Raw genomic sequence first — 13,348 nt, 5'->3', positions numbered from 1 at the left:
GGTTTGCCACTTTGGGTCAATATTGGCGTCTCTATATTTTATAGAAGTCTAGCATGTCTCGAGCTTTTTAAAAGAGAGGCAAAAAAATAAATGATAACAAAACCTAGAATGATTAATATAACATGATGACATCTTAAATTAGCTGCCAAAAAGTTACAATATTCATATATAATCTGTGAATGGTTGAGCAGTTTTAAAATAATTTATTAAGTCCGGTCGCAGAGCTAAAGTTGAATTTGTTTTAAAATAAATTTTATTAAGTCCGGTCGCAGAGCTATGGTTGAATTTGTTTCGCGTGCGATTGGTATATTGTGCTGACTCATCCATCCGAAGTTAAAAAGTATTCATTCAGTTTTAGTTAATCTTTTTAAATTTAAATCAAAATCAAATCAATTTTTTTATTCCAAAAGATTTTAAACTAAATACAAGAAAAAAATCGAACTAAACTGAACCAAAATAAAATAATCGGTATTACAGTTTGGTGGGTTTTATTGCACACTCGTGACCACGTGCACCTAAACACCAAATCGTCAAATTGATCTCGAAGACCCGCCTCGAAGCCCAAAACGGCTAAAACCTTTCCAAGTAGGTGCATGCCGCGCAACTTGGACTTCACGTTCTACCTAACCGCCAAAATTTTTCAGGCGTTCAAGCCGAGCCGACCCGAGCCGGCAGCCGGAGAAGAGGTCCCCTCTCTCGCCTTGTTTCCCAGGTAAAACGGCAAAAAAGAAACTCTATATTCTCAGCCGACAGTTTCACACTCCTGGGCGTGCACGCGTTTCTCGGGTGAGGATATTGTGACACCACCTTTATATACAGCAAGGAAGGGCTTTGGTTCTTATTCACCAGTCGTAATAAAATCCAGAGAGAGAGAGAGGGAAGGGGGGGATGGGGGTGTTGAGGAGTACGGAGAGTTTGGAGGCGGAGGTGGAGGAATTCCGTGAGATGCTGTTCAGGAGCAGCGGAGGTTTGGAGTTTGGGGCGTGGAAGAGGGGATCGGGGGCCGTCCGGAGGGTGACGGACGGTGAGGAGGGGGAGGGACACGGGAGGATCGTGTGCGTCACCAGCGCCGTCTCCTTTCTCGGATTCGCCATCGTCAATCGCCTCCTCTCCCTCGGCTACTGCGTCCGCCTCGCCCTCGAAACCCAAGGTCGGCCACTCCCCAAATCAGCCATCAAATAAATCCCAACAGAAAAAAAATTTATTAGCCTCTATTACTCTCAAACTCAATTTTTTTTTTTCCCGACCATCTCAACTTCAGAAAAGTAGAGGTTTTCGTCCATTATATTTTTGTACTTTTTAACTTTTTGAAAGGTGTTCTGTGATTTTTTTTTTTTTTTTGGGTAAATGGCTGTGTTGTGATCTTTACGGTGTTTGTTTTCTTTTTTTTGTGCTAGAAATCTTTTTAGTTGTCTTTTTGGTAAAAGAAATTGGGGAGGGATTCGCTTCGATATTCGTGCACGACGTGATTTTGAGGCCGGTAAATAGCCAAGGCGACGTCCTCATTCGTAGCACCGCCTTGGCTTGCGTCCTTCCGGTGACAGGAGGGCCATTGTGATTGGGGCGGTGCACCGCGCGCTGCACCTGGTGTAGGATAAAATTTCTCCACCGAGAGTGGTTCTTGGTGGTCCTGGTGGCTTAATTTAGCAGGGTGGGCCCACAATAATAATGGGTTGCCCGAATCTGGTGACGTCGGCATCTTGCTGGACTGCTGTACTTGGCCCGTTTCGTGGACTAATATGTGACCCTATTTTTAGGTAGGGGAATGCTATGGCTCAGGACTTTAAAAAGTAGCAAAAAATGGGAGTTGCAAGCTTAAGGAAACAAATGCTGGCTATTTTTTTAGCATGTGAATTTGTGATACCTGTATGTCACAACTTTATTGTTTTGGTTTTTACTATTTTATTAAATTATTGACGTAATTAATTACTACCATGCAATGGCTTTCTCAGAAGATCTAGACAAGCTGAGGGACATGGAGATGTTTGGTGAGATGGAGAGGGACGGCGTATGGGCGGTGATGGCCAGCGTGATGGACCTTGATAGCTTATGTTGGGCGTTTGATGGATGCACCGGGGTGTTCCACACCTCGGCCTTCGTGGATCCTGGGGGTGCATCCGGCTACTCAGTAAGTTCCATCCAAATGTTCTCTTTCAGCTACTTAGTTAATGTTTTTTTTTATCCATAAATATCTTTCTAAAAATTTAAATTTGCATAAGTATTCTTCCAAAATTAATATTTGCACATATATATATATATATATATATATTCTTAAAATATTTATTTTACTATTCTATCTTTTTTTTTCTTCTTATTTTTGTATATGTATCTATGCCATCTAACGCCGTTAAAAAATTAATGGTTTCAAATTAAAATAACTAAAATATACTTAATGGGTATGCAAAAAGAAACATGGCCATTATATTACAAGTATTTATGCAAAAACAGTGTTTTATGAGGTAAATAAATAAATATAAATTTTAAAAAAGTATTTATACAAATTTGAATTTTTAGAAGGATATTTATGTAAAAAATTTTATATATAAATATAAATGCTAGTTAGATGTGCACTTAAGGCTACGTGCCAACGTGGCCCCAGTTGATTGGTCCTGGCATAGCTAACCATGCCCTGCCGTGTAATCTTATGCGCAACGGCACTAGATCAAAATTATGATCACCCTGTTCTATTGAGCTTTGTGATCTTTATCTATTAAATAGGAACCTTTTATTTAAAAGAATGAAATAGAATATGTGGATGTATGAAGACTGCCAAGCAGCATAGGACGACTTTAGTGCAAAATGAAATATCTAGAAGGGTAGGATGGGAGAGTGAGTAATAAATTAACATTCCAATATTTCTCTATCGTGTTTGTTGTATGATTAAATATATATATTCTTTTGGAGGTCAACAACCAATTAAAGGTGGCCCTTCATTTTGTATTTTAGAATTAAAGTAGATGGTTTTATATAGAGTGGTGAGGACTGGTGCCGCGTTAACCAAGTGATAGAAGATACGAAGCCTCTTTGTTTTTGGGCTTACCTGCCCTTCTTTCTTCCGTATGAGGCTTTGACCTGCCCAAAAAATGGTGGTAGGTATATGAATTCTTGGTACACATGTGCTTTGTATCAACCTCCTTGTAGGCGTGACCGATAATTATTTTCAAATCCAGGCCAAAAATCTCTCTTGTAACATTGAAACATAAGTGGGTCACTTGATCTTATTAGCAAATCTTGTAAGGTCAGCTTAATGGATCCTTCTTTGGGAGTACCGATTCAACTTTTGAGCAGATCAATCGCAAATCTCGTTATTCTAAAACCCCAAGGTGGAAATAGGTACATGTATTTATTGATTTATTATCCAGGTCATTTAACTTGATTAAGAATTAATTATTAAAATAATATTATTGCAAAAACTGTTAATAATAAAACATAATCCTTTTTGAGGGATTTTTTGGCATGTATGAAATCCTGGGTTAATGCGTATTAGGTTGTTATGTAGGACATCCAAGTTTAGTGGTCACATATTTGGATCCTTTTGTGATGTTTTATTTGTTACTCCAATTCCCATGGACCTTCATTTTGTTGAGACTCAAATTTTTTTTAGCAAACTTTGATTTGGAAGTTCAAGAAGAGTAATATCCAGAGGTTGGTGGCTAGTCGATCTCTTTTGGTAGGTGATTAGATATATGGAGACATTTATAGTGCATTAGATTGTACAAATGAAAGCAAGTCAAAACATGATTACGAAGGTAACTTTTGACCTCACACGGCAGAACTCCTTTTCCTTGAAGTCACTGATGAAGTTAGGAGCTTTGGAAGGGAATTCAGGTGTTCTATATGCACACTAGATCGAACCAATTGATCTAGACCAAATCATAAGTTCTTATCTATCAAAAATATGGCAGCACCAATATTCTCTTACTTGGCTTGCATGTACCGGAGCCATTTGGTGTAGTGTGTCTGGCTAAAGGCGTTTGTCACCTTTAATAGCGACACCACAACCATACCAATTTCTATGATTCCTGTGTATGAGAAATTAAGAATGAGCCTGGGTTCTACCACCATCGATCCACTAAACTTGATTCCAAAGTTTTTTGTCTCGATGCCGGATCCCGTACTGATACCACACTAGCACGGAATCGGTACGGTACGGTACAGAGTCTTTTTGATATACGGAGTATCGGTATGCCTTTCGTATCGAGTACTGGTAACGAATTGGTATGGTATGATTTGTACCGTGTATTCGGACTAGTACAACGAACCATGCTTGACTTTTTATGTTTATCATGTACCTTTGCTTTTGGCTCCACTCTGGCCAGCCATCTTATCTCATTGAGCATTTAGGAGCCACCTCTTGTTGTCTTTATAAAATAGACTAGTTCACATGATGAGACTAATGAATGAAGGTTTAGATTGGATGCCACGTGTTATGTCCTTCATCCACCCCCTTAGGGGTGATAATCAGGTGTACCAGATCAGCTCGAAAGGCTAGTTGTTATTTGAGATGGGAGAGATACATACTGCTATAGTAACGCAGAAATGTCATACAAAAAAAGTCCACAGATGATGTGTAAATCTTTTCATTCTTCCTCTCATTAACAAACTGTATTGTGTCATTAATTGGTTGTCAAAGTACAATTTGCGTGAGTTTTTGGTTGCCAAAGAAATGCATCAGCTGAAGTTGCTCATCCAAATTTATTGGACGACCATGAGCATGGCTCGTAGGTGGCTTTCATAGTTATCTGTTGAGATGGTGGGTACTATTTAGTCAAGAAAATGGAGATCTCATGCCAAGTTTGGTGGGCGCTGTCAAGCTAATGTAACTCGAGGAGACATCTTCTTATTACTCTAATTTCCCCATCAAAAGAGAAGAGAAGAGATTCGATTAAGTTTCCAGGTTTACCTGTTGAGATAGTGTAACACGTTGGCGAAGTGTTGATTAATTAATTTTTCCAATTTACATTTCCGGTATGCATATATATAGAAGGACATGATCTTAACTGACATAAAGGAAGCTGTCTCGCATCTAATAGTGGTTGAGCAGCATATATCTGTTTTATTCTTAACCATTCATTCTTGGAGACATTTGTGTTCTTATAGGCACAGTTGTATGTCCATATCTTAACGCATTTACGTGTATACTGTGGGTCTTGCAAACAACCAACAGTCATACTTGACAACTTAGAATGCGAATTGGGTTCAATGGCTTTCCTGTTTGCAGTAGGCCTTCTATCATTAAATGGCATTAAATGGCTTTGTCGTATTTTAGTGGCTCACGTAATGTCTAGGAGAAAAAAAGGAGGAATGCTAAATCTACCCTTACAAGCACTCGCAAACTGTTCGCAATCTATGCACGCTAACACATTGGTGGTGCTCGGATGAGGTAAAAATCATGCGCTTTAAGTTTATAAAGCTTGTGCAGAGTCACCTTGATGTGCAACATGTCCCACCATGATTTTTCAAAGCACAGTTGCTCTTAAAATCTTCTCCTTTCAATTTCATAATTTAAAGTTTCATCTAACTTTTGCCTGCTACATGCCACCAAACATGTTAGAGGTCACAACTACAAACTTTATGAGCATTGTCATCTATTAGCACATAGATCCTTCATCTCTGACAAAATCATGGACACTTGGACATAAATTGACAATTTTCTGATACTTTCATCTTCTCCTTGTAAGGCTAACTAGTTTTGTTTTTCCTTCACACAATGAACTACTCCTTATACCATCTTCTAACTTCCTAACATCTAATTAGTAATGAAATCATATCATAATACTAGCTGCTACTCGAGTACATAATCAAATTCCATTCTTTCAACAATACAACTAAGTAAAAATGGAGATATTAGTTTTTTTTTTTGGTTTATCAGATAATTTTTTTTATTTTATTTAGTTCTTACCTTCCTCCTTGGTCGCAAACTCCACAGAAGCACATGGCGGATATGGAGGCTAGAGCAGCAGAGCGAGTGATCGAAGCCTGTGTGCGTACTCAATCTGTCAGAAAGTGCGTATTTACCTCCTCTCTTCTAGCCTGTGTTTGGCGGCAGAATTCCCCTCGCAATAACCGTCTCCCCACCGTTGTTGACGAGAACTGCTGGAGCGATGAAAGCCTCTGCCGGGATAAAAAGGTGAGGACTGCTCTTGACTCTTGAGGAGGAAGTCCGTAGATCCTGCAATCCCCATATCTTGCATGGATTCTGGTATTCACAAACATGGTATCATGGTTTAAGAAAAGAGACATGAAGAGCGAAAGAAAAATATGAAGCATTTTTCTTCAACAAATAAAAGGAAATGACGAATCCTGGGGGAGGCCATGGCAAGAAATCTCACACTCATAATATCATACACCCGGTAGAAGTTGAAGGGTTGCACAAATTAATATGCCATTATTTCCAATCCCTTGCCAAAGAATTCCCAACAAAAGATAATCTAAATTAGTTCTAGACACTTGTGAGAGCTAATTATATTATAGAAATTTTCTTTATATTTTTTTTACCTTTTCGAGTGGATCATTACAAACATAGTCCAGCTCTGAAAAATGACTTTGTTTCAAATGGTTGCAGCTATGGTTCGCACTGGGCAAGACGATGGCAGAGAAAGCAGCCTGGCGAGCGGCTCGAGGAAGGGACTTGAAGCTAGTCACGGTGTGCCCGGCTCTTGTCACCGGACCGGGATTTCGCCGCCGGAACTCCACAGGATCCATTGCGTACCTAAAAGGTGATTCACCATGGCTTTGCCTCCTCCTAAGTTGAATCGAACAGTATGAAGTCTTATACTCAGATATATCGCTATTCACCAGCAGCAGAGCTGCAACAATTATCCTGAAAGCTTCTCTTAAAACACATGCAGGAGCTCGTGATTTGTTCGCAGAGGGGTTGCTTGCAACGGTTGATGTTTGCAAGGTGGCCGAGGCTCACGTAAGTGTCTACGAGGCAATGGGTAGCACGGCTTGTGGGCGGTATATCTGCTACGATCATATCATCCAAAGAAAGGAAGAGGCTGCGGAATTAGAGCGGCAGCTCGGAATTCCCAACAGGATTTCCAGTGAGACCCCCACTGACCACCCAACCTGGTTCGAGCTTTGTAACAGGAAAATTTCCAGGATAATGTCATCAAGGAGGAGGTGCGCATACGATGTCTACTCAATAGTGTACAATTAGAAGCTCTGGTATTCAAGCACATCACCACAGACTCGGGAGAGTTCGGAGCTGTGGTTGCTGGCATTCACTGCTCACAGCGTGATGGAATCTTGCAAAGCTGTGTTGTTGGCATTGAGGAGCTTCTGAGTGAATGAAATTGAGAAACTGATGTCCACAATATTATGCAATCAGGTTGGAAAAGAGGATTGTTGGAGAGGAGTGGAGGAAAATCATTGTACAAAGTTTCCTGTGTTATCAGTCTTGAGTTGATAACATAGTGGGTATGGACGAAAGCTTCTGAAGCAATCAAATTTGTTCTGTCTTTATTTCTGCGAAGCAACTCTTTCTATCCTATAAGATGGCATTGGGAGTGAAAGGAGTGCATGGCGCAGACAGAATGATAGATTAAAAGACAATCACAGTTAGACAGCGGAGTCGAATTTAGAGGCGATCTAGAACAAATTATTTCTCACATTTTAGGATCCAGATAGATTTTAGTATTACATGATTTTGATTTTGGAGACAACCATCCTCGGCCTATTTAGCAGCTTATGGCCTTTTTTTTATTATTTTTTTTTATTTTGATGCAAAGGGAGGCAAAAGGAGCCACCAGGCTTATAGCCCTCTTTTAATCTGAGATAAAAGGGACTTTGCAGTCCAACCCAAAATCTAATGGTAAGCTGGAGGAAATAGCTAATTTTTAATGTGAGGATGAGAACTGACCCGCCGTCTAATGGAATGCCAGTTGGGTTCTTAGAGTAATGTGAATAGCCGATCCGTTAAAAAAAGCCAACAAGTATAGGGCCATATTGAACATGACGTAGTAAGAAAATATAAAATATATAAATAAATTTACCTCATCCTATAAGCTTAAGCTTGTGGGACAAATAGTGATTCTAATATGGTATCAGAGTAGAGGATTTTAACATGCGTACATTATATAGTCGTGCATGCCTCCAATCACATCCGCTTATTTTTGTGGATGTGCATCGAAATGAGTACTTGATAAATGAGGCTAATAGAAACGAGCAATTGTGATTGGTAGCACATACAACTACATGGTGCATACTATATAGAATATAATTTTTTCTGTCGATGGACCATGCTCTTCGGACCATGCTCTTCTAAAAGCGCCTTACAAGAAGAAATTATACCCCATACACCATGTACAGCACGTTAGTAGTGTTCTCTTACCCTTATAAGGAGAAACTATAAAAGGGTCTTACAATTTTTCCCTTGCAAGAGTGCAACCTGACGTGATTCTGTAGGGTAATTATAAGGTGTAGGGTAATCATAAGGTGTCGTCTTACCCTTTTATCTTTCTCCTCCTTGTATGAAGTTTATAAGCTTACCAAAGCTCTTAAATGTTCTAATGTCACCATGGCAGACTAGCACATGATGTTTCAGCTCAGGTTGGATTAGACTCCTTGCAAAAGCTTAGTTTTTTGGGTCTAGGCTTAAGCCTTAACCAGAAACCCCTTTTTCCCATGAAGTAGAATTCACTCATTTATGATTTTTATTTGCTCTTTTTTTTTTGTTTTATGGAACTATATTTCATGCAAAGCTTATGTTTTTCACTCAAAAACTTCGTGTCATGTAAACTAATTGGGCTTCCTCGTCATTCTTTAAATGTTTGCACTCCTGAAAATGCAGCTTCTGAGGTTTTGGATTTTCAAATCAAAATCATCAGCTATGAATAATACAAAAGTGAGGACTCGGTGCACAGGTTTTGCCAGCTTCCCATTTTCAGAATTCCTAGTGGGTGTTGCCTAATTAGTAATTTCCTTGGTGGGACCCCTTGTATTTTTAGAATCTGAGATACATAGCATTACTAAAGCAAAACATTTTGGGCTCGTTTGGTTCGCGGGAAAAGAAGGAGAGAAAGTGTGGTCAACGGGAAAGTAATGAAATGCCTCTTGTTTGGTTGGAGTTTTCAAAGGAGAGAGAAGGGAAAGTTGTATTCCCATGAGAATGTGATTCCCACATTTTATGGGAAAGTCTTTCCCATGAGAAACATGGGAAAGTTACTTTCCCATGAGGCGGGAATCACTCCATTTTTACTTTTTCCCAAAAAGTCCCATCAACATTAAAGAAGCATTAAAGAGGCATTAAAAACCTAATTTTTATTAGGGGCATAATAGGAATTATATATAACTTTCCTAGGAAAGTGGATGGCCAACCAAACATAAGCACCTTGGAAATTTGTCACTTTCCCATGGTCAACCAAACATGCCAAAAGTACTTTCCTAGGCATCCTCTTCCTAGGAATTTATTTCCCAGGAATCATATTCCTAGGAAGGAAAATGCTTCCCGCGAATCAAACGAGCCCTTTAGATATACTCAACCAAGGTATCATCAAAAGACAAGAATCAAGCAGAACCATCGTCACAACGTACAGTGATGAACATCCAGCTCCAGGGAATACATTTTTTAAAAAAATGATAGACAAGTCGCACAAGTTTCTGAATTGAAAAGGAACAAGACCCATGTGAAGGCATCTTTCGCCTCTCACAAATTCTGAAACTTTGAACAGAAGAGGCAACTAAACCCACAACCCAACACGCCGTTCACGCGCGCGTCCATTGTCAGCGACACTTTCCACGCCCATCATCCCCACGCTAATCGCCTTCCAAGTTTCAGCTACACCTAAAATGGCAGGGGCATTTTGAGCAGCATTTGCCATCTCTCTTCCCTAAATGCCCCTCCCACCCGGCAACCCCGAGAAGGACACCCTCCCAAACCCCCAATGCCCGACCTCATACAGCTCCGCCCACACCCTCTCGTATTCCTCAAACCCAAGATCCGAACTTCCAATATTCCTATCCTCTCCCAACCCTATTCCCATAATACCCATCTCGATACTCTTTCTTCTCATCCCTCCACACTGCTCTCCCCTTCCCTCATCTCTCACCCTTTTTTTCGTGAAACCCCTCCTCTTCTTCAATAATCTCAGGCACCTCCTCCCCACCACCCAAGGGACCTTGAACAAGGCCAAGGCTAACAAGTTCACCACCGCACACGGGCAGCAGCCCAACGCGATGCAGTCGGCGAGAAGGACCGCGGTGCATGACCGGCACGACCGACCGGAGCATTCGATGTCATCGCCGGCCTCGTCGGGTGCTGGAAACCGGTGTCTCGCCGTCGCGCCACCCTTCGATCCTCCCATTGATCGGCCGCAAGACCTGCAACAGAAAAGATTGTTGTTGGGCTGGAGGAAAGATGGTGGATGGCTGCAGCGAGATCCGAACGTACGGAGCCGGTGCTCTTAAACCGACGTCAGGAGGCGCATGCCTTTAAATATTAAGTGTGTTAAAATGAATACAAAATCCCTCTTTTGGGGGAGGGGAGGGGATCTTGACCGTGGTATTTCCTATGGAAGGGAACATAGCTTGTGGCTGAGAGATACATGCACCCAATTCGCCGAGGATCCGAAAGAAACTGCGTCATTGGAAACGTGGGGCCACATGAGGTGTGGACCATAAGTGTCGGTGGGTGGGTGTCGGCTCGGGTGCGCGCAGAGCCATTGAAGAATCTTTTAAGTTTCCGAGGTGGTGGAGCTATCGGTGGGCGTGCAAGAGTGAGATCACTGAGCTAAAAAATGGAGAGCTGTGACTGGGAGAAATATTTGAGCGTGTTCGATCTTTGGGCATTTGATTGCGACACCACACAAAGTCTCCACAACTGGGCAGTGCTCTGGCAGAAGGTGCAGAGACCTCCATCCACATTGTAATGACTCTATTTAGTGGCATTAGAGGGTAGTTCTTCTATAAGTCTTGTCCAATATTTTATAGAGCTTCCAATGAGCATGGTTTGTGTTAGGGTTAAATATATCAAAGTCCGTTCCCTTATATCAAGAAACAAGAAAATGTCTTTTCAAGTCATTCCTCAATAGTTCCCTTCAATCTAACTAAAATGACCCTTTGAATTCCAATGTTTATCTTCTATGGACTCATTGAATCTACTTAAACGGGATTAGAATGTTTTGTTAACACAAATGATCGCTACATCTACCACTCGTGAACCATCAAATCAAGTGTCAAAACCTAGCTACCATTCCAAAGGAAACATGATAAAAGTATGGTTCCCAACATGATTCATTTGTCTGGTTCCAAAGCCTGAAGACCCTCTCGCGCGCCCATCAAGCCTCTATGGACTTGGTATGTGTATGTAATAATTCCGGACCGTCACCCATTCCTTCGAGGGTTACAGATAAACTATATTTCCGCAATTGCCTTCAGAGGGAATAATAAAATTCACCGCAAGGCATCCACTGACCACTGTCACAGCTCACAAGTTTGTTATTTAATCATTCCGACAAGGTAACAGCTGACAACTTTTTAATTAAAAGTCTGGTAATTACATATCCGAAGAATTAAAACGTTTAATTAATGACGATCAACAGATTCTGTTGAAGCTCGAGAGCCATTTTGACCAGAACAAGGCTCCACCATTGGAGGATCGATGCTTTATAACTTCACGGAAGAATGGTTGAGATTGGAAGGATGAATGGCCACCATCGATGCTTTATAACTTCACGGACCCCACGACTCTCTCCAAATTATCAATCTCCTCCTGCCAAACGGTGTGTGTGTTTTTTTCCTCGGTACCATGATTGGGCCACGAGGCATTGCCTAAATCTATATTTGGTTGGGTTATGAGAGGAAGAATGGTTGAGATTGGAAGGATGAATGGCCACCATCAATCATTTGGTTCAAAAAAAATCTTAGAAAGTATAGATAAAAAGAAGGAATTGTCCATCCATCATTTGATTCAAAAAAAATCTTAAGAAGTATAGATGAACAGAAGAAATTGCCCATGCCCATCAATTCGTTTCCTGTTAATAGATGGAGCATGTGAGGAATGGGTTTCTACATTGACAAAATTATCTCTTACTATTTTTTCCGACAAAACTATAATACTTCTTCTATATTTTTATCTATATGTACTATTTTTCAGTTACCTATTTATATATAATTATTTAATATTTAAAATTAAATTATAAATTTATATAATTACTATATATAAATAAGTTAATTCATATATAAGCAAGTTAAAAAATTATTTATTAAAATTAAATTAAAATAAGTTACTATAGTTATAAATTATAAAGTTCATAAATTTATATGTTTTCCTACTTCTTTAGTATAAATAAATATTTTAAATTGATAATAATTTTACTTTTTTTTAATCAAAGAGTAGTTTAGTTAAAATGCCATATAAATATCATTTATCATGCATTTTATTTATCCGCCAAGTAGAGGAGGGATTCATTCCAATCTATTGTTCGATATTTCACCAAACATGGATGAAAAATTCATCTATTCTCTATCTGATCCACCTTTCTTCAATATTCATCCTCCTTCCTATATCCATTCTCCTTCAATCCATCCTTGTGGCCAAACAAATCATGGATCTTTAAGTATATATTTACCAAAATACCCTTAATATGCTCCACGGACTGGGAGTTACATCATGGGTACTTTGGTCGCTCTGAGAAAAAGATCTGTTTACACTGACCCGCAAGTCCGATCTAATCTCAGAAATGAACCCGGAAAACACAGATCAGAAACCGTCCATCACAGATGCAATGCACGAGCACACAGTAACACTAGGACAGTCCGCAGGCGAACAGAAATTATTAGATAAATGACAACCCTTAATCCCGATTATACTGACCTGGGACGCAATGTCAGCGCTCGGAGCTCCAGCCGTCGGATTCGAATCGGACAGACACGGGTTGAGGGAGAATCCGGAGCCGGTCGCCGGAGCTCATCGCCAGGTTAAGGGAAGGAGGGGGAAATGGCTTCCCTTCCTTTCCCAGAAGTCGAGCTATTTCTGGCACAGCCTCCAGGGTGAAATCTTGGAAATATATAGGAGGGTAAGTGGGCGATGTGATCCTGCGGAGTCCCAGAACGCATCGCTGTCATTGGGATGCATGACGCATTAATAATTTTTTTACAGGAGAGAAATGGGATTAAAAAAAAGCGGAACTCGTTAACGGAGATCCAATTCCCGAGGACAGGGAATACCGGGTCGAGTTGTCTTAAGGAGGTGCGATCAACTGTGTAGTCCGTGACAGCAATGGCCTTTATAGCTGATAGTGAAAAAAAGTAACAGGAACGATATTGGCAGTCTAAGCTGTTTGCTGTATGTTGTTGTTGCTGATCCGTGGCCACTTATGGAGTTCTTGGTGTTAAAACTAGGGAC

At 40.4% G+C, this 13,348-nt stretch overlaps 2 protein-coding genes across 2 annotated transcripts; one reads left to right on the top strand and one right to left on the bottom strand.

The window, feature by feature from the left end:
- Window positions 1-846: 846 nt before the first annotated feature.
- LOC103715829 (cinnamoyl-CoA reductase-like SNL6) lies at window positions 847-7,477 on the top strand. Its single transcript, XM_008803587.4, has 5 exons — window positions 847-1,150; window positions 1,953-2,128; window positions 5,930-6,130; window positions 6,566-6,719; window positions 6,852-7,477. Exons 1-5 carry the CDS (start codon window positions 889-891, stop codon window positions 7,160-7,162), a joined length of 1,104 nt encoding a protein of 367 aa, XP_008801809.2. The 5' UTR covers window positions 847-888; the 3' UTR covers window positions 7,163-7,477.
- A 2,033-nt stretch (window positions 7,478-9,510) lies between these two features.
- On the bottom strand, window positions 9,511-13,000 carry LOC103715828. The gene is made up of 2 exons (XM_026807998.2): window positions 12,818-13,000; window positions 9,511-10,323 (listed from the first exon to the last, which is right to left on the bottom strand). Exon 2 carries the CDS (start codon window positions 10,305-10,307, stop codon window positions 9,834-9,836), a length of 474 nt encoding a protein of 157 aa, XP_026663799.1. The 5' UTR covers window positions 10,308-10,323; window positions 12,818-13,000; the 3' UTR covers window positions 9,511-9,833.
- Window positions 13,001-13,348: the final 348 nt, after the last annotated feature.

Source organism: Phoenix dactylifera, chromosome 4, assembly GCF_009389715.1.
Source record: "Phoenix dactylifera cultivar Barhee BC4 chromosome 4, palm_55x_up_171113_PBpolish2nd_filt_p, whole genome shotgun sequence".
Classification (NCBI taxonomy): Eukaryota; Viridiplantae; Streptophyta; class Magnoliopsida; order Arecales; family Arecaceae; genus Phoenix; species Phoenix dactylifera.
The sequence above is the reverse complement of the archived record's forward strand: the minus strand, read 5'-3'. Positions and strand labels throughout refer to the sequence as shown.

What these genes read in the sequence shown, in the direction of transcription:
- LOC103715829 (XM_008803587.4), top strand. Translation starts at nt 889, where the DNA reads ATGGGGGTGTTGAGGAGTACGGAGAGTTTGGAGGCGGAGGTGGAGGAA. An exon ending in CCTCGCCCTCGAAACCCAAG is followed by an intron (nt 1,151 to 1,952) that starts GTCGGCCACTCC and finishes TGGCTTTCTCAG; the next exon opens with AAGATCTAGACAAGCTGAGG. An exon ending in ATCCATTGCGTACCTAAAAG is followed by an intron (nt 6,720 to 6,851) that starts GTGATTCACCAT and finishes AAACACATGCAG; the next exon opens with GAGCTCGTGATTTGTTCGCA.
- LOC103715828 (XM_026807998.2), bottom strand. Translation starts at nt 10,307, where the DNA reads ATGGGAGGATCGAAGGGTGGCGCGACGGCGAGACACCGGTTTCCAGCA.